Source organism: Musca autumnalis, unplaced genomic scaffold, assembly GCF_047663935.1.
Source record: "Musca autumnalis isolate F117 unplaced genomic scaffold, ASM4766393v1 scaffold_1, whole genome shotgun sequence".
NCBI classification, from domain to species: domain Eukaryota; kingdom Metazoa; phylum Arthropoda; class Insecta; order Diptera; family Muscidae; genus Musca; species Musca autumnalis.
The window spans coordinates 333,687,256-333,709,200 of record NW_027411644.1 but is presented as its reverse complement, the minus strand read 5'-3'; the positions used below and the strand labels follow the sequence as shown (position 1 = coordinate 333,709,200).

Below are 21,945 nucleotides of genomic sequence, written 5' to 3'. Positions count from 1 at the left end.
GATCTGTCATCGAACATTTTGCTGGGCTTTTATATCACTTTAAAAATAGATCATACCGCTAAGATCAAACGCCAATGTTTGCACTTTATTGGATCTCCTGTCCATTTGCATAAGTAAACAATACAGAAAAGTTGCGTTTTTCTCTGGGCCTATTTGAACATCATTAAAATCAATCTCAAGCCATTATATATGTTATACCAGGGGTTGATAAGAACATTGTTCGGCAAACTTACACTATAACCGTAGTTGTCTTTAAAAAACATCTTTGTGTTAGACCGACGAGAATTTTGAGAATATACACGTTTTCGGGCGAACGTCTCATAAGGCTTGTCACGTACATAAGTTTTTGTTGCCATTTGTCTTCAAAATAATCACTTACTTTTGTCCGTTTACTTTATATTGTTTTCACGTTTTCTGTTGTTCTTGGGAGGTTTATTCAAATCAGGCCATTCATTGGTCGGTCTTCAGACATCACATTCAATTAGACACTTCAATCACTTTTTTATTAAAACTTTCGACATTTTACCAAACCTGGGTTTTGGCTATGACATGCGTATAAGGGGAAATATCAAAAATTCCCACAAATATGAATTTTGGTGCAAAAAGTTATTCGGGTTACAAAAACCGCCTAAAGTAAAAGTTGTAGATTTAAAAATTAGCAACATGAATGGTCTTTATAATTCCACCATTCATGAGATATCGTCACCTGAGAGTCAAATTAAACATATGGAGAAATAAGCCGCATAAGAGGCGAACCGGTTAAATAACCACGCCATGAGATAGGTATTTCTTTAAGCTTTCAAACGACACCCACTTTGTAGTAATAGGTTCAGTAGAACCGGGTCTAACACGGTTTTTGAATTTGGACTTCGGGTCAAATAACCGGATAACCGTATCCGCCTCAAAGGAAATTATACGTTTCCGTAATCAGCTCAATATACCCTCGCTCTGGCATTATAATTGCTACAAAAATCAAGGACTAAGTTGTTTGTACTGCTGTTTTATTTTCAAATAATGTGGGTTACGCCTTTTGTGTTTTATGAATATTACATTATGCTGTTACGTCTTTTGGCATTTCTAAAACAGGATAGTTATTCTTAAACGTAGACGCTTGAAATTTTGCCAGAGCATGTATTTTAGCTTAATGTATCAGATTCCACCAAAAAACGAATTTCGATTTTCATGTCGGTTACGTCTTCCGGCATTTATGGTGACGATATGTATCATCCATACATGTTAAAGTCAATGACGAAGATGTAACACGCAAAATAAGAACAACTTAAAAACAATCATTTCCATTTTGGCACCAGCTAAATGTCTTCTAAAAATAGCTGGACAAGAAGAATTGTTATTTTTCTAAAATTAATACCAATTTTATATGTTTATTTGGAAATATGAAAAAATATTGCAACATTCAGACGTTGAACATACGTTTTCCAAAGGGTATATACATAAGTTGTATAAGTTGTATGTGGGGTTAGCTAGATCCTCCATCGGGACCCTGCCATTGGCGAATTGGGGACGCTCTGGCCGAAAGGTGGAGTACCAGGGAAATAAAATACCTGGGGGTGACCAAAATCTAGCTTAAGGAGTGGCAGCTGGCTCCTTAATATCTTTGGATGGCGGAGGTTGAGTCAACCGGTACGGCAATCATCGAGGAACAATCGGCGCACAGAAAACTAATAAGCGGCGATTGTACAGCGAAAAGCGGATGTCTGTTTTGGATCAAGCGATTCGCTATACAAATGTGTTTACCTTAAAGGCGGGATGGTGTCTTTAGTTGGCAGCCCCAACACCATCATAGGATACAGAGGGCCGATCACCCACTTATCTGAAACTCAACGATTAACGAAACAACTACAAGAGAAAATGATAATCCCAACCTGATGACGAATATTGGAATACGAACACGGCTACGAATAGGACAATGGAACGTTAGGACGCTACGAGAAACGTCAAGGCTCGCTCAGCTAGAGGCCCAAACCAAAAAATTTAACATCGACATTCTGGGTATAAGCGAAATGAGATGGTGTGGAAAAAGTGACCTCATATCAGGAAATGGAAATATTGTGCTGTATAGTGGAAAAGACAAAAGAGCGGAAAGCGGAGTGGGATTCATAATTTCAAAACACCTACGGAAGACACTTGCTGATGTTATGCCCCCACAAAGGACACAGAGGATATAGAAAAAGATGAGTTCTATGAGCAACTATATGCAACCTTACGCAAAACACCAAACCGCGACATAATGATGCTAACAGGGGATTTCAACGCAAAAATTGGCACTGATAACCACAACCTTTCACACATAATGGGTAAACATGGAATGGGTTCAAAAATAGCAATGGAGATCGTTTCATTGAAACGTGTCAGACTTTTGATTTAGTCATTGGTGGATCAATATTTCCACATAAGACAATCCACAAATATACCCGGACATCACCTAACGGGAATACGCATAACCAAATATACCATGTGTGTATTCGACGAAAATGGAGAGGAAGCTTGGAAGACGTGCGCACTAAAAGAAGTGCCGATATGGACAGCGATCACGAGCTATTAGTAGCAACAATAAGAATCAAATTAAAGAAAATACACCAAGCTGGCTCAACAGAAGGCATCAGGCGCCTGGATCTCCAATCACTCAGAGATGAAACAAAGAGAAGATTAGTTGATCAAAAGATCTTAGAATATTCGCAATCAAGCGTAGAAAGAACATCATGGGAAGACACATGCAAAACACTACAGGATATCGGAAGAGACATAATCGGTTATAAACAAAAGGAAAATCGAAAAGCATGGATATCAGAAGATACGTGGACACTTATACAGGAAAGAAATGAATGGAAAAAGCGCAAACTTGACAGTGATGAAGGGTTACAAAGATACAAAACTGTAGCCAAATTTGTGAAAAAATCTGCCAGAAAAGATAAAAGAAATTATTTTAAAAATATAGCCAATGATGCAGAAGCTGCTGCAGGAGCAAACAACATGAGGGATTTGCATAAACTTATCGCGCGACTAAGTAATCAAAATAGAAATCGTGATCACATTGTGAAAGATAAAAACGGCCAACCCATTACCCAAGTTGAGGAACAAACGCACCGATGGAAACAACACTTTGAGTTTATAAGCAACGTAAACGAAGATAATCTATCGAACCCAGAACCGTTAATGGAGCACCACATAAACAATTCAATATCCACAGAAACACCAAATCCGAACGAAATAAAACAAGCCATTTTAAGACTGAAAAGAAACAAGGCACCAGGTGAAGATGGAATCCCACCAGAACTCCTACAAGCTAATCCAGCAACTTCAGCAGAGATGTTATATCCCCATATTCGAAACGCATGGATAAACGAGCAACTACCCAACTCGTGGAACAAAGGCCTTATAATTAAGCTGCCCAAGAAAAATGACCTATCTGAATGTGATAACTGGAGAGGTATCACACTACTCAACACCATCTACACGCTCAGAGACGAACAAGATGGATTTCGCCCCCATAGAAGCTGCCTGGACCAAACAAACACTCTACGGATAATTATTAAACAGACGCTAGAATGGAGAACACCTCTTTATTTAGTTTTCGTAGACTTCAAAAAAGCCTTTGACTCAATAAGAAGGTCTGAAATTTGGAACGCACTAAAAGCGAAAGGCGTGCCTATGAAATTAATTAAAATAATCCAAGGCCTATACAATAATGCAGAAACTTGCGTTCTACACAGAGGCAGAAAAAGCGAATACTTTTATACCAATGCAGGGGTAAAACAAGGATGCCCTCTCTCACCTCTCTTATTTGCAGTAGTTCTTGATGAAATTATGATTAAAATATGCGAAAAGAAACGTGGCATTGTATGGGGTTTCAACAATCGCCTTGAAGACCTGGACTTCGCGGACGATATACAGTCGGACCTCGATTATCCGTGATGGTCGGGACCGGAGGCATTACGGATAATCGATTTTCCCGGATAATGGAGGCAATGCTTTTACGCAGTTTTTGAACATATTTTTTAAGTTAAAATGACATAATATTGTACAATAATATGAAAATGTGAAATTTTTATTAAATTCTTTACGGTAATCCACCAAATTTTAGAAGGATACATAATATAATGTGTGTTCGTTTACTCAAAATTTGTACAAATTGTTACTGAATGTTGTTCGTTTACTCTACAGGTATAATGCAAAAGACCTTAGCCGATTACAAGAAGTTACTGAACTTATACAAATTTGTACAAATTGTTGAGTAAACGAACACACCTATAATCATCATCAGATTTATCTGAATGGAATACGGGAGAATTTCCAGTTTTCGTTTGTTTACCTTCTGTTTGCTTAATCAGATTAATTGGAAAGTGTGTTTTAACTCCAGGGCAATGAAGTTTATAACGAAAAATAGAAGAAATGGAAAAAAGTCCAACTTTTCTTTTCTATCACGGATAATGGAGGTTTCCGGATAATCGATTCACGGATAATCGAGGTTCAACTGTATGTCTCTTGTCCCATAAATTCAGCGATATGCAAAGTAAGCTGGGCGACCTGACTGTGCTTGCAAACAAAGCTGGACTGGAAATAAACATTGATAAAACAGAGGCAATGCGAATAAACACCACCAGCGACAACGCATTTAATATCAAAAACAAAACCTTAAAATATGTAGACAATTTTTGCTACCTCGGGGTTACTATGTCATCAGAAAATGGTGTAGAAGAGGATGTTGACAATAGACTTAAGAAAGCTAGATCCGCATTCGGAAGACTCAGCAAAACTTGGCGATCAAACCAAATATCGTATAAAACAAAACTGCGTTTGTTTAATGCATGTGTGAAATCCACATTGCTTTACGGAAGCGAAACTTGGCCCATAACAAACTCCATAACACAAAAACTCCAGGTATTCGTCAACAAATGCCTCCGGATAATAAGCAAAATATTTTGGCCGAACAAAATCTCAAACCCAGCACTATACCAGATGGCAAATGAAGAACCAATCGCCCGGCAGATTGCAAGGAGAAAATGGAAATGGATAGGGCATACGTTGCGAAAACCACACAATAGCATTTCCAGGATGGCTTTAGAATGGAACCCACAAGGAAGCAGACGCCCTGGCCGCCCAAAAATTACATGGCGCAGAACCATACTCAATGAGCTGAAGAAAGCAAACACAACTTTAGATGATATCAAAATATTATGTAACGATAGAATAAGTTGGAACAATCTTGTAGAAGCCCTATGTTCCCAAGTGGAATAATAAAGGAAAAAAATATATATATTTACATAAGTAATTTATATATTTAAACCGCTGTTAATTAAGGAATTGAAGGTAAATTTGAAATTATCCCTATTCTTTTATAGATTGCTGCACGTAAAATACTTCAATTTTTGAGCGCAACTTAAGAGAAAAATTGGAAAATGAATTCACAATCCAACCAATTGCCTCATTCTAATTCTGTGCTAATTTCAGCCATCCATTCAACAAACCATGCCTTATAAAAACTACATAACCATATTACATATTACCTTAAAGATGAAGTATGCAAGTAGAAAATCTCATTAGACATACAGAAGGCATTCGATTCAGTTTACCACAAAGGTATAGTTTACAAGCTAATTGGAAAAGTCGGAATTTTACAAACTCATTTAACAATGTCATGTTAAATTTTGGCGTGGTGTCGCCCAGGTCTTTTGTCATCTTTTCTTTTTAACCTGTTCCTGTATGATTTTCTTCATGTATCCGACAAGTCCAGTGCAAAATTGTACGGAGATGATTGCCTTATTTACAGCCACAATAATTCACAAATACATACTTTTAATTACGAAGCATTTCACCTTATAGAATCAACTAACAAAGTACTACAAACATGGAAAATTAAAATAAATGCCTCTAAATGAATGGCGATATGTTTTAGAAATGCATCTGAGAAGTACCACATGAGTGTGGTAATCCAAAATTCTTAACCTCGCGCTGTATGCAAATTCCATTTGGGAGCAGTCTATAATACCTAGATGTACGCATTAACAAGTTGCTGAAATTTAATGATCACACAAAAAAAACTAAAATGACCGCTGACCGAATTCTGACTCAAACACATCTCCCAGACAGAACAAAATTGTTTTTATTGAATATTCGGTAACCCATATTCAATTATGGTTTACAATAACAATTGCTGAGCAAATAGAAAAGCTCGAAAGATATATTCTAAGAAAATGTGTAAGGAAAAACTCCAGTAATGCGATTCTCACACATTTTTTGACTTACCGACAAAAATCGGTAAAATTTAAACGAAAAATTATGAATGAAATGTTCAAATATTTTTATTTTTATTCGTCGCTAACTTCCCGAAAAACATCGGTGAAATGGTCAGGATCGTCTTACCTTAACCTGATAGGCATTATTAACGAGGATTTTGAAAACTTTCTTGACATGTACTCATTGTCTGACTTCTACAAGACTCTTCTAGGAGTGCATGGGGAACAGATTTTATATAGCAGTATTCAATATTCATCTTTCGCATCAGGAAAACTACTTTAAGTCGACAAATTTGAGTAGCATGAGTGCAACTACCTTCTAATGTGGTACAGGTCCGTACACACGGTAACGTTTAAACAACAAACTTACCAAACTAACTCCAGAAGCTTTAAGGTTACGCCCTATGTAGCCACAATTAAAACCCTAAAGATTTAAACAGGGGCTGATTAAACAGAAGTAAAATGGATTGCATCCTAAGCGCATACTGCCCCAAATTAGCGATAAAGATATGACGACTGTTAAATAGCGTAATATATTTTTTGTACTGGCAGTAGAGGTCTTACTGTTTTTATGACCAATTTAGGCAAATTGAATAAATCCAACGAAATACAAACGTCTGGCAACATTATTATTTAAATAATTTTTAGATAACATACCAGAAGAGAACCTGCAAAATTAAGAGTATGCGTTGTTCGATGATGCGTCGTTGTTCGCAGAAGAGAGCAAAGCAACAAGGACAAGACAACATCAATAATAACTAAATAATCTTACGCCTGTGTATGTAATTAGTCCAATAAGAAGGATATTGACAAATTCCAAGTTGACACGTCTTTTTTGATAGTTTATTCCTTTGACAAGCGTTTTTATTTAATGCGATTATATGGGGTTTTTGATGCAGTTATTTTTGTAATAATTCTTTCGAATTTGTCTTTCACCTTCTTTGGTCAACGTCCCATGGCATAAAAAGGAGAGTAAATATGGGCGGATGCCTTGCAAAGTCACAATAGAAACAATACCACTTTCGAACATAATTTAACACAAACACAACAAACACACTAAATGTTAAAACACATCTGCCAGACTGTCCAAAATGATGAGATGACGAAAAGGAAATGCACTGATTAAATGCTTCCTTAACCGTTAACCGCGCCAGAATAATACCCAAAGCGCCAACCATCATACTTGCCCAGCCTCACTCCCTTTTTCCTCTCTCAGGGTCTTTGAGTAGATGCTCGCTCTTACAACTGCTTACAAAGTGTACGTTAAAAGGACAGACACACTGACTTTGGAGTAATTTCGTCGGCTTGTTAAGGGCGGTGACGGGTCCTTGACTATCTTTTTAGATTAGTTTACAACTATTTCATTGTCCTTCGACGAACAACACAATCACAATGAATAGAATGTCATTAATGAATGGCTCTTTCCGTTCTTACACATGTATATGCAAAATATGTGGGATTTAGAACAAAGTCCTTTTATATCGCCAGGATAAGCATCCAGATTTTCCTTTTTCTCATGCAGACAATACCACAAATAACTGAAGACACAAAAGCCCGAAAAGCATCCAAGTATTCGTTGTCGGATCACATTAAATTAATGATTAATCAATCACCTTCATTCGTAATGGTTTTATGGTTTTATTTCAAGTAAAGCACATCTTTCTGTAACAACATTTACTATTTAGCACTGTCAATCGCGTATCTTCGTCAAAATTTTACTGTCCTTTTTCTTATTCTGAAAAATGTTTCACTGTCTTCCATTCCTCTCATTCGTAAAATTTCACTGTTCTTTCATTTTCTTATTCTAAACAAGTTCATAGCAACAATTTCGTGGAATGAACTATCGGAACTACAACCAAATATTTTGTTGTTCATTTTATGTCATGTTCATACTTTGCTTGAATTACTTTACCCTTCAGCTGTGTTCCTTTACTTACCTGAGGTCACCATTTTTACCATTTTTAACCTGCAAAGCGTTCCTTAACCCCGAAAAGTGGCAAAAATGGAAGCAATTTTTAAGAGTGAGAGAGGAGAGAGACCGAAAATTGCTTTCTCTTCTACCACAGGCTACCAAACAAATGTTTTTCTTTTGTTTGACGATTATTTCACAATGAAGAAGAAAATCGACGAAAAAACAGAAGAAGAGGTCGAACGCTGACAAAACTAAATTAAAAACTGTGAAATAAAAAACGAAAATTGATTTTTTATGTTTCTTTTTGACATTGCTGCCAGATCTACCATTTTCCGTTCCTTTATTTTTTCTGGTAAAAATCATGGTACAATAATTTGGAAGGTAGGTCAGGTTCGAACAAATTGTGAAAAACAAGGCCTGGGTGTATTTGCTTATTCTGTCAGAATTACCATAACTGTACATGCAACAGGCTGTACTGTTTATTTGATATTTTGGATCATTAACTAAAAACGCGAAAAATGAATGGGAGGCTAAGTTTTCTTTACACAATCAGCTTCTGTGTATGATCAAAAATTTGTTTCAACACAATGTTGTAATAAATATTAATAATAAATGTTGTAATAACAATTTTCATTTCGACTGAATTTTAATGTGTATAAAATATAATTTTATAATCATAATTTTCAAAACCATACAAATACATACACAATTTGTGTATACTGATTTGAAAGAATAAGCAAACCAATAGAAAAATTGTAATCAGCTGTTTGCTATGCCCTACCTTGTAATGATTCTACCACGGTAAAAATGTTCATGAGAGAGCAATTTTGACACTTTTCTCTTTTACCACTCTTACCATTAAAAAAGTAAAGGAACAAAGTTTCGTTTACACATGACAGGACAGTTGATTTCATGTATTGGTTATCAAAATCCCAAAACTTGCCTGAGTGACGTAGGCGTCCCGACAACTGAATGAAGAATCATCAATTTCGTTTTGTTTTTCGTTCATGTTCTTTTGTTTTCAATACATTTCAATTATTTGTCTGTTCCAGAACCAGCATGGTAGAACAAACCAGGTAAAGTAAGTACTACAAATACAACTCAACAACAACCACATAGAAATTTGTTTTTGTTTGTAAACGTTAGTGTCAACGTACATGTAAACAAAATAAGGAAATGTCTATAAATTATTGGAATTTAAAAAAACTAATAATTTTTCCCCGTGTGGGGTTTGCTAGATCCTCCATCGGGACCCTCCCATTGGCGAATTGGGGAACGTTCATCATAAATTTCTATGGCGGACATCGGGGAAATAAAATACCCGGGGGTGACCAAAATCTAGCCTAAGGGTCGGCAGCTGGTCCCTTAGTACAAATGGCAGGCAGAGGCTGAGACAGCTGGAATGGCTGCATTTGAAATACAGAAGGCGCTGTGGGATCCACAACTTCGGCTTCTGCACAGCGAAAAACTTACACAACAGCGACTGTATCCACATTGGGCGGCTGTAAACAGCGTCTGACCCGAATCGAGCGGCTGAACACAGAAGGAAAACTATAAACCCTTCAGAAGGCAACGGGAAACCACTGAAGTACTCTTCCTTGAAAATCATACATTATGAAGCCTACAATACATAACACACGGCCCTCAGTCTCCGGCCAAACGAGGGTGCTAAGAATCCCCGGAGGTAAAACCAAACATAACCTAAAAATCGGAACCTGGAATGTAAGGAGTCTTTTTGAAATCGGAAAGCTTAATAACACCATAAGTGAGATGAAAAGACTCAATATAGATATACTTGGAATAAGTGAAACATGGTGGGAAGAATGTGGAGATTTCAAGTCACAAAATACTCATGTAGTATACCACTCAGGGAATTTAGATGGACATCACCGAAAAGGCGTTGCAGTAATTATGAAAGACGGTATAGCTGCATGTGTTGCTGGATATGTTCCGATATCAGACAGAGCTATGCTTGTTAAAATTGATGCTAGCCCACTTAATATAAATATTATACAAGTTTATGCCCCAACAAGTGATTCAAGTTCGGAGGAAATTGAGCAATTCTACCAAGAACTAGAACAGCTATTAAAAATGACAAAACCGCACGAAATAACCATAATACAAGGTGATTTCAATGCAAAAGTCGGAAATGATGAAATACGTGGCATTACAGGAAGATATGGACTGGGAACAAGAAACGATAGAGGGGACAGACTAGTTGAATTCTGCCAAGCACACAAAATGACAGTAACAAATACCCTTTTTCACCTACATCCAAGAAGGCTATATACTTGGAAATCTCCAAGAGACAATAAGGACAACATTATACGGAATCAAATCGATTATATAATAATAAACAGCCGATATTGCACAAGTGTAACAAAATGCTCGACGTTCCCAGGAGCAGACGTTCCGTCTGACCACAACCTATTGTTGGCCAATTTAAAAATTAAAATCTCTGCCGTCCGAAAGACGAGAAAAAATCGAAGGCCAAAAATTAACGTAGAAAAACTTAAAGACCCCTTAGTAAAAAGAGATATAAAAGAGCGAGTAAATTCCACACTGGAGAACATCGATAGAGGCGACCTTGAAAATATTTGGAATAATATAAAATGCAAAATTAATTCAATTACAAGAAATAATTTAGGAAATCAACCCCAACAAAAACAAGAAGAATGGATTACTGACGAAATTAGGGAGCTTCGTCTAGAACGTAGTAAATATCGAAACACTAATTTTGAAAGATACTGGGAAATTAATAAGGAAATTCGCAATGCAACCAGAACAGCAAAAAATGCAATCTTACAACAGAAATGCCAAGAGATTGAAATGCTACAAAACATGCACGATGACTTTAACTTACACAAAAAGTTAAAAGAAGCTGCTGGAATATACAGGAATTCATCATCAGGAGTATTATTAGATGAAAATAATGAAGCTGCATTTGAAATATCCGACAGAAAACGAATTTGGAAAGATTACGTCACTAGGATGTTTACAGATGACGAGAGGTCAACATATGATTTTAATCAACCCACTCTGAACGGAACTCATATAGAAAAGAACGAGGTCGAATACGCAATTGCTTCACTTAAAGATAGAAAAGCAGTTGGTCCCGACGAAATTCCCTCAGAAATTTTAAAGTTAATAGATGGAGAAAACATAGACATGTTAGTCACACTTTTTAACCACATATATGACAGTGGCCAATATCCACAAGACTGGCTAAAATCGATTTTCATAACCATACCAAAGAAAAAGAATGCAAAGAAATGCGATGAATATAGGCTTATAAGTCTAATGAACCACGCCCTAAAAATCTTCCTGAGAATTATCCATAGAAGAATTTATGCAAAATGCGAACTTCATATGGGCAAGTCACAATTTGGTTTCAAAGAAGGAATGGGTACCAGAGAAGCGCTACTAAGCATACTTTCGCTGATCCAAAACTGTCGTGAAGTGCAAAAAGACGTTTTTATATGTTTCATAGATTATGCGAAAGCTTTCGATACTGTCCAGCACCACAAGTTAATCGATATACTACTATCAATTGGGATAGATGGGAAAGAAATTCAATGTATAAAAAATCTATACTGGAACCAAAATGCATGCATTGATGTTAACGGCGAACTCACCGACGAAATCGCAATATCAATGGGCGTCAGGCAGGGCTGTATATTATCGCCTCTTTTATTCAATATTTACTCCCAAAAAATATTCACGGAGGCCTTGCAAAATGAGAAAATGGGAATACGAACCAATGGTGTTCTTATAAATAACATACGATATGCAGACGATACGACAATTCTAGCAAGCAGTCTAAATGGCCTACAAAAAGCAATAGACAAACTTACAACGGTAAGCGAATTATATGGGCTTAAAATTAACATCACAAAAACAAAATACATGATTATCAGTAGAAAGAACACATATAACAACACATCGCTGACAATCCATAACACAGAAATTGAAAAAGTAACTACATTCAAATATTTGGGAGTATTGATAAATGACAAATGGGACATATCACATGAAATTCGATGTCGAATAGAGATGGCCAGAGGAGCATTTTATAAATACAATAAATTACTAACAAGTCATGATATCGGTCTTCAAACAAAAGTTAGATTTGTGAAATGTTACGTATGGTCTGTACTACTATATGCAGCAGAGACATGGACAATTAAAGCCAAAGATGAAAAAAAACTAGAGGCATTTGAACTATGGATCTATAGAAGAATCTTAAAAATACCCTGGACCGATCGAGTAACTAACAATGAAGGTTTAAGAAGAATGAACGTGGATCGACAATTGATTAAAACGATAAAAAATAGGAAAATCTCATATTTCGGCCACATAATGAGAAATGATAAGTACCAACTCATCCAAACAATTCTCAAAGGGAAAATTGAAGGAAGACCCAGTAGAGGAAGAAGAGAACTCTCCTGGCTTAAAAATATTCAAGATTGGACTGGCTACGATGACGAAAGGAACTTGTTTAGGGCGGCCAAAAATAGAGAACTGCCGACAATATAAATAACAGAAATATATACAAGAAAATATTTATATATTCTGAAATGTAATATAATTATTGTAAAACGATTTAATGTATGATCGCTTATATCCGAACAACGGATGGGCAAATAAAAGAAGAGAATAATTTTTCACATTTGATTGAATATTTTGAAAAACATGAATGAAAACTCGTTAGATTTTCAATTTCAATGTTTCCATATCATTCCACTAAATGCATCATTTCTCGAGGAAAGTAGAATTCTTGCAAAAATGTTTGGGGTCGCTGGTAATTCATTGAAAAAAGAGAAACTGTTTCAATCGTTTGCTTTGTCCCGGTCCACACTAGCGTGAATTTCATTAAAAAATTTCATGAAATTAGCTGTTCTTAAATCGAATTCCCCACTACAGCAATTTTATGATTTTACTCTAATCTAGAGAAGCATAATTTCATATCAAAATTTCAATGAAATTACTGTAGTGTGGCCCGGGACTCTTGTAAACAAAAAACCAAATGTTTATTAGGGCTTTACTCTTTTCAAGTTTAACAAAATACCACACATATTAACAAACCGCCTCTATAAGCGGTGTTTTAGTGTGCGGCATGTCGTTCGGACATGGAGGAGGTTGCATGCCAATGATATGAAGGAGTCTTTATGGGAAATAGTTTTTTTTTTCTGATGAATAAATTTGTTCTTCAAAAAAATATATATCCCTAATATACATCGAACATAGAAATAAATATATAAAATATCGTATGGAATTTGACACTAACACTACAGCCCAGTTCAGTCAGCTGGGTATTGCTGCTACCTTTTCTTGTTCTACCATGCAGAACCAGCAAGAAGCTACTAACTTTTACTACGATAAAATTGTTTCTTTTATGTTATCGGAAAAAATAGTCAAAATTAGTAGATTCTAGGTGTGTTCGTTTACTCGACAATTTGTACAAGTCCAGTAACTTCTTGTAGTCGACTAAGTTCTTTTGCATTATACTGTAGAGTAAACGAACAACATCCAGTAACAATTCGTACAAATTTTCTTGCAGTTCTGAAACAAACCAATTATCTCAGTTATTTTTACAAAAATTTCACAAATTTGAGAAATTCATGCTTATCCAATGCTATGTTTACATTTACGAAATCCACTCGATTTCATCTGGCAAATCCATAGGTTAAACGTCAAATGAAATCCAATGGATTTCAGATGAGATTTCATTTGACGTTTGAGCTATGGAATTGACAGATGAAATCGAGTGGATTTCGTAAATGTAAACTTAGCACAAGCATGAATTTGTATAGAAGAATAAAAAAAATCCAAAATCGCATTTGAATTAGGTAGTACCTGGCCTTTAAGGCCTGCGTACATAAGCTGCTCTGCCTGATTGCCTTGCTTTCCTGCTTCATTTTTGACATAATAAAAATAAAATAATAAAGAAGGCCGAGGAAATTTTGAACTAGGTTGCCCTTTTCTTTTTTATTCTTTTATCAGAAGTAAGCAAGGTAAGCAGGCAAGGCAGCTTATGTACGCAGGCCTTTATTCCTCTACATGATACTGAGCGTGAAATGTGAAGGAAATTGTTGAACTGAAGCAGACTGTTCACGTTCAAGAAGAGCTCCGTACTGGAGCTGAAACAAAGAGAGATGGTTCTGGAGACAGCGCTGATGAGTCAAATATTCATTATATGTCGCCAGGAAATTAATTATAAATTGAAATCTAAATTATCTTTATTATTATACTATGAATTCCCATTTTAACTAATTATCTTTTGAAGAATATTATATGAATCTAAAAAATAATTACTTCAATATCTTGTCAATCAATATGAGAAGCATTTCTTCGATTAATACGTTTAACCGGTTTAAAAATATGATTACTCAATTTCCAAAACTTCCAAATATTATATGTGTTCAAGAGACTTGGTTCAACGAAGAATTAATGCAATTGTATAAGATATCTGGATACAATTCAATTAATTGTTGTCGAAATGATTGCTACGGAGGAACGACAATATATATATATATATATATATATATATATATAACAAATAATATACAGTATACTGTTGATATGTGCGACAGCAACAACTTCATTGACGCAATAGCCATAACACTAAGAGATAAGAGAATGTATGGAAGTGCACTGCAGATCTTGTCATTCTACAGATCCCAAAAATTCACATTAAATTCTTTTTTTCTATTCCTAGAAAACGCACTTAACCGTTTTGGTCTTTCTTCATGCATTGTTGTAGGGGATTCAAACTTGTATATAAAGCAAAATGGTATGTTTCCAGAATTGAAAAGTCTGTGATTTTTCCGACCACAATCTTATTTTTTGCAGTTTCGAATGTGTCTGGCGCAGCCCCCAACACACTTTTGTAAAAAAAACATATAGTGACTATCAAAAAGTTTAAGAACATATTCGCCTAAACCTTAACTTGTCTGACTTGGTATCTAATCCATCTGATGATATGGCCCTTGTTGTTTCAAGACTATCCGATGCCATTGAAACTGCGACAAGGGAATATACAAAAAAATTAATATGAAACATAATGTCTCTCCCTGGATTAATAAAAATTTACAAAATCTTATTGATTGGAAAAACAAACTTCTAAAGCTTAGAAAAAAGAAATCGAATTTCAATTTGGAGGAAAATATCAAACGTTTGAGCAAGGTAATAAAATATGCTTCAAAATGTGTATGAATCAATATTATGAATCTAATTTGAGTAAAGTGCAACATGATACAAAGAAATGCTGGAAATTCAGAACCGGATGTGGAACAGAAGAAGCGGTTATCAACGTTGTAAATTTTATATGTAGTAGTCTTGATCAAGGCTATTCAAGAGTAGGAGGAATTTTTTATGACTTCTCCAAGGCATTTGACCTTGTAGATCATTCTATTTTATGTGAAAAATTGACGTTTTATGGCATTTGTGGCAAAGAGCTTAAACTGTTCAAAGATTATTTGGCAAATCGTACACAATATGTTAACATAAATGATGCCCAAAGCAGTATAAGTGATGTCAATTGTGGAGTTCCTCAAGGAAGCGTGTTGGGTCCGCTACTTTTTAAGATATATTTGAACGACATAAATAATCTACAGCTATCAGGAAAACTTTTTATGTATGCTGATGACCTCTGCGTTCTTTATTCGTATAAACACGAAGTTGCATTTAAGGCTTATGCTGAAAGAGAAGCTGCACTTATTATTGAATTTGCTTTAGTAAACATGTTGGTTGTTAATGCCAGTAAAACGAAGTTTATCAACTTTTCGTCAAATCATATTCTTCGAGCAAGAAAATTTCGCCAGTTATTGGCATCTTATACAAAATGAAGAATAAACATAATACACATTGCAAAAAAGCAATATTTCAATCCTTATACTATGTTTACATTAACGAAATCCACTCGATTTCATCTGTCAAACCCTTTGTGTATACGTCAAATGAAAACTCATCTGAAATCGATTGGATTTCATTTGACGTTTGAGCAATGGAATTGACAGTTGAAATCGAGTGGATTTCGTAAATGTAAACATAGTCTTAGTCCAAAGTAATTTAAATTACATGGCCATAATTTATGGATATAAACGTAATCAAGATCTGAAATCGCTACGGATTCTGCAGAATAGAGCATTAAAAATTATATACAATTTGCCAAATACGTTTTCTACTATTGAGTTGTACAGAGACATTGGAATCAATATTTTGCCGATATACGGAATGTATAAAATACAATTACTCAAATACATATACAAAGTCGTACACAATATTGGGCATCATAGCATAGTTCTACGGCCTCTAGAACACGGTCATAATACTAGAAACCACAACAATCTTCTGGTAGCTAGATGTCGTTTAGAGCTGATCAATCAACGAATTGAACATACAGGTTGTATCGAGTTCAATAGCTTACCGCCATTTATTAAAGAAAGTAATGCTAAGTTTACATTTACGAAATCCACTCGATTTCAACTGTCAAATCCATAGGATAAACGTCAAATGAAATCCAGATGAGGTTTCATTTGACGTTTGAGCTATGGAAGTGACAGTTGAAATCGAGTGGATTTCGTAAATGTAAACTTAGCATAATTCGTTGTCAATATTTAAATCAAGGATACAACAATTTTTAATGAATAACATAGAAATGCTTCTCCTATAATGAATTGAATTAAAAGCTAACATTTTCTTATATTTATATTTTACTATATATCACTGTATTGAATACAATATAAAGTAAATTTGTTTCATTGTTGCCAGATAACCTCAACAAAGCCCCTGAGGCGCTGAGGTATACTTTTAATGTATGAATTTATTATTGTAAATTGAATAAATAAAAAATAAAAAACAAGCAACAAAGTTCAATGTATTTTAACCTTTAACGCTTCAACATTTGTTATGTTCTGTATGAGAATTTAATTTACAATAACCTATTTTGGCAGTTAAAGTTCGATCAGCTGGAATTTTCTGTTATGTCAGCAAATACGGCCTTGGGCCCTAAACACACAATTCCAACCGTAAAGCACAGATGAGACTCTGTTATGGTATGGGCATGGTATAATAAAGTAGAGGTAGGCCAGGTATGAAAATCACTGAAAAATACAACCCTGTAGCCATGGCTTAAAACGTCAAATGACATGGAGCAATAATAAAGGTAGATGTATATGCACATGTAATTTAGAACTTCATTGTTTATGTTAAAAGTATCAAATAGAGTAAAAAATAAAAATCACTTCAGTTATGCTCCAGAATATAATTGCTAGATAAGTGTTCCAAAAATAGCAAAAGTTGTACCCAAAACTTAATATAGTGAAAACTTGTTTATCTTCTACCTGAAAAGTTTGGCTGATCTAACATCGTGGTTGTTGGCAACCGATTTGCAGATGAAATTTCAGCTAGAAATTTTACAATATTTTTCCGTTCGCGTACTTTTAGAATAAATTTCTTCTTCTTTATTTGCCAATTCGTTTTCCGAATGTTAGCGACCAATGCAATTATAAATAGATTTGTTTTTATAAATACGTATATATACAATATTTGTTTAAAGATTGCTTAGTATGTCTGCAAACGCATTTCTATCTCTAGCCCTTGATAATAGGGTTGTAGTATCTCGGATGCCCGTCCATTCTGTAATATTATCCATCCATGTTGTCTCCTTTCTTCCTCTAACAGGTCTTCCTTCTATCTTTATGTGGATTATATTTTGTATATTGAATAAATTTCAATAAACAACAATACTTGACAAATCGTTCATTCGCAAGTATTACTACATACATATGTACATATTAAAAAAATAAAAATTTAATGTAGCCACGCGAATAAAATTTCTTGTCCTTGTTTTCAATTTAACCCATGGGAGCGAAATTTCCCATTCCCACGTTTTCCATATTCTCAACGACGCACAGTGCAAAATATGAGCACTTTAGCGGACCTTTACTAATAACATTTAAAGGAAAAGGTGTAGCTTCCTAATATATATTAGTTGACAGTGTGGGGCTCAAATTGGGTCACATAGACCCGCGGTTTCCGGTAGCGCTCATGTAACGGTGGCTGCCATTTTTATGTTTTACATTCATTTTTCAATCGATTTTGATGCAAATTGGTATATTGAGTTTTCAGCCGATAGAAAACTTATGTACAAAATATTTTCAATATAGGTTCGCGTTTTGGAATAGCCCCCACATGCCTCATATTGGGTATTTTAAAGGTTAAAGACAAAGATGTTAGCGAATAAAAACCTCCTCACACAAAAGCTGTCAACATAGGTCCACTTCTGGTTGAAGCCCCACAACCCTACACATCTATTAAGGAGTAAAATGTCAATATTTTTTGTTTTCATTTGTATCTATAATGTTTATTGGTCCATTCAGCAGGTTTGCACCATTAATTTTGTTAATAATGTATTTCAGATCATGTTCAGGTCTGCACTGCATTACAATTTTTAACGTATTTTGGTATTTGCACCGCACTATATGTAAATCACCAACATTTAGAGGTCAAAACTATGAAAAATTGCGAGAGGTTTCTTAATTTTACAGAAATTATCATTGTTAGAATTAGTGAGTCCATTTCTTCAAAACACAGTCAACAATGGCGTTCATTGTCGCGTTTACCTTCCACTTTTGGAAAATGCAACTGAATGAAATTCCCGAAGTCTTTTTAGAAAATCTTGAATATCTCCAAAGACCGCGCGATACCGCACCAGTTTTATAGCTTTGCGAACAGAGGAGAATCCAATCTTTCAGATTATATATATCTTAACACGTGAATGTACGGAACTCGCTTTGAAATGTCCACGGAAAGTAAAAAATTATAATTTTGAAAACTTCAAAAAATCACTTCTTTCCGACTAAAATTGCACGAAAACAATAAGGATTTTTTGCATTTTTTTAAGTGTAAAATATCATAATTGTTTTGTAAAATATTAAGAAAAATAAATCATGGCATACTGACTTACCACTTGTCCGCGCCACCCCATTTTTTAATGAATCAAAAATACATTTCTTACAAAAAAAAAAAATAATAATAATAAACAAAAGTGCAACTTTAAGTGCATTTTTAAGTCGTTTCGTGAAGTAAATCGGCAAATTGAGTATGGACCATTTGCAGTGGAATACTTAGTCCCGGTCCACACTAGAGTGATTTCATTGAAAAAATTGCATGAAATTATGCGTCTCTAGATCGACTTCCATAGAAGAGTAAAATCATAAAATTGCTGTAGTGGGGAATTCGATTTAAGAACGACTAATTTCATGAAATTTTTTAATGAAATTCACGCTAGTGTGGACCGGGACTTAGCTAACGAATTCAATAAAAGTTTAATAATTTCATGTACTTTGAAAATCCCTTTAAAGTTCCACTAAACTTCCCAAATTTCGCACTGTGCGACGTGGGAACAGCATGGGATCTGAAATTTCGAAATTAGTTACACCTTTTAGTATTATAGCATACTTTTGGGGGCTGCAATTATGTTTTGTAATACAAAATGCCTATTTGCATTGAATTCGCGGTTTTTGAATTAGATTAGCAAAAGCACAACTCACTTAATTCAACAACCGTGCATTGATTTGGATGGATTTTTTAAAGCTGTGTTCCAGAACTAAAAAGTTTTTACAATTTTTACGACTTTTACACATTTTACTCCAAAAACCGTTCCCGTACACAAAAAAATTGTAAAGTGTTCACTTCTCTTTAAACAAAAATGGCGCTGAATGACGCTCTCTTTAAAAACTTATTACACGACAAATTTGGGCGAGTAAAAAAATAGTAACATGGTTGCCGGCGTCTGATTGGCTGATACACCGACTTTGACATTTGTTCCAGTTTTTTGACGTATATTCCATTTTTCCGTTCCCGAACTATTTCAAAAAACTTGTGTGTGACAACAAATTTTTTGCAGTTCTCTCTTTTACGAGTTTTACTATTAAAAAGTACGGGAACGAAGCTTAAGTGAATGGAGTCAACGATGTGTGATGTTGTTCTAATAAGCACATTTTCTTCAGAATGTGCGAATTGGTGTAAGCATTTTTTTATTAGTAGGCAAACATAATTTTTGTGTATAAAGTAATATGAACTTTTTATGTTTGTAACGAATTTAAAAATTGTATGTTGATACGGATTAATTTTAGATAGGGGTTTAACGAGTATATCGCTAGTTTTACTTATTCCTAATGATTGCTAGAACTCGTATTTTGGATATTTAAAAAAAAGATAAATTCGGATATTTTTCTCGATTATTACATATTTTTGCGTGTTATTACATATCGTCACCATAAATTTCCTAAGACGTATTTCAAAAAAAAAATAAATAAATAAAATACGTTTTGATTGAATCAAAAACTAAAACACATGCCCTTGCAAAATTTCAAGCTTCTACGTTCAAAAATAACGATCCTATTCAAGAAAAGGCATTTCGGAAAATGGAATAGCATTGCAATAATTTGGCATATATGTATGTACGTTTGTGTGATCGTTGTCGTGTCGTTGAGTAGACTAACAAGTTTTCAATAGAACGTAATACCCCGTTTATATATAACCGGATTTAACAAACCGACTGAGTTTTTAATGTCAATTCCATTGCTTATATTTCAAACAAATCCACTCAAAGAAGGTTAACCCTGCAAAAAGCTCTAATATAAACAGCATATTAGTCGTCTGATTTAAAAAAACCCCGAAGGTTATATTACGAAAATGAATAACAGTTGTAAAGATTGTATATAGTATGCATGGTAGAACAAATATAAGGTAAAGTAAATACTACAACAAATTCAACTCGAACAACAACCATAAAGGAATTTGTTTTTGTTTGTAACGTTACTGCCAGTTGTATTTGTAAACAAAACAAGGAAATGTCTATAAATTATTGGATTTTAAAAAACTAATAATTTTTCACATTTGATTGACTATTTTGAAAAACATGAATGAAAACTCGTTAGATTTTCAATTTGAATGTTTCTCTATCATTCCACTAAATGCATAAATTCTCGCAGAAAGTAGAATTCTTGCAGAAAAGTTTGGGGTCGCTGGAAATTCATAAATTTTAACAAAATACCTCACATATTAACAAAGGTTGTATCGCCTCTACAAGCGGGGATTTACTGCGCGGCTTATCGTTCGAACTTGGAGGATGTTACATATCATTGATATGAAGAAGGTCTTTCTGGGAAATGGTTTTTTCCGAATGATATATATTTTTTTTCTCAAAAAAACAGCTGTGTATTGCTGCTACCTTTTCTTATTCTACCATGTATAGTATGGTTATTTTCCAATATATTTTAATAATTATTGCCAAAAATTCTTTTGAAATTGATTTGTTTTTACTTGCTGTGCTGCGTTAATAGAATCAACCATGACTCTTTTTCTCGTATTTCAATACATATGGTCTGTTCCAGAACTGCAAAAATCTACTAATTTTTACTACTTTTTTTTTGTTTTATTCGATAACATAAAGGAAAAATTTTTATCGGTGTAAAGTGCAGTACACATTGTCAGTTGTGAATGTCGATTTTTCGCAATTATCGATAACTGTCCAACCGTCCAGCAACCACAAAATATTTACCTGCGTGAAGTTAGCGACGTCGCCAACTTTCGATAACACAGAGTTATCGAAATTCACAGGGTGACACAGAACGTCAAAAATTCACATTTAGTACTATTTTTGCAACCCTGCTGACGAAAAAAGTTAGCGACGAATATTATAATTAATTAATTTTATAAAATTATGAATGAAAAACTCTAAAAACAATCCATCTTATTATAAATAATAAA

General features: G+C 34.6%; 2 protein-coding genes across 11 annotated transcripts in view; one reads left to right on the top strand and one right to left on the bottom strand.

Moving 5' to 3' along the window:
• CASK (peripheral plasma membrane protein CASK) overlaps positions 1–8,096 on the bottom strand; it is a 194,445-nt gene extending 186,349 nt beyond the window's left edge. For 4 of the 10 annotated variants that reach the window (XM_073963058.1, XM_073963063.1, XM_073963061.1 and 1 more), the window contains exon 1: positions 7,868–8,044. The gene's annotated coding sequence lies outside the window, so the exon portion shown is untranslated. Of the gene's footprint in view, positions 1–7,441 lie in introns of all 10 variants that reach the window. The other 6 variants (XM_073963059.1, XM_073963062.1, XM_073963060.1 and 3 more) reach the window with 4 other exon arrangements.
• LOC141393757 (uncharacterized) lies at positions 2,992–4,988 on the top strand. The gene is made up of 2 exons (XM_073967202.1): positions 2,992–3,448; positions 4,900–4,988. Exons 1-2 carry the CDS (start codon positions 2,992–2,994, stop codon positions 4,986–4,988), a joined length of 546 nt encoding a protein of 181 aa, XP_073823303.1.
• Positions 8,097–21,945: the final 13,849 nt, after the last annotated feature.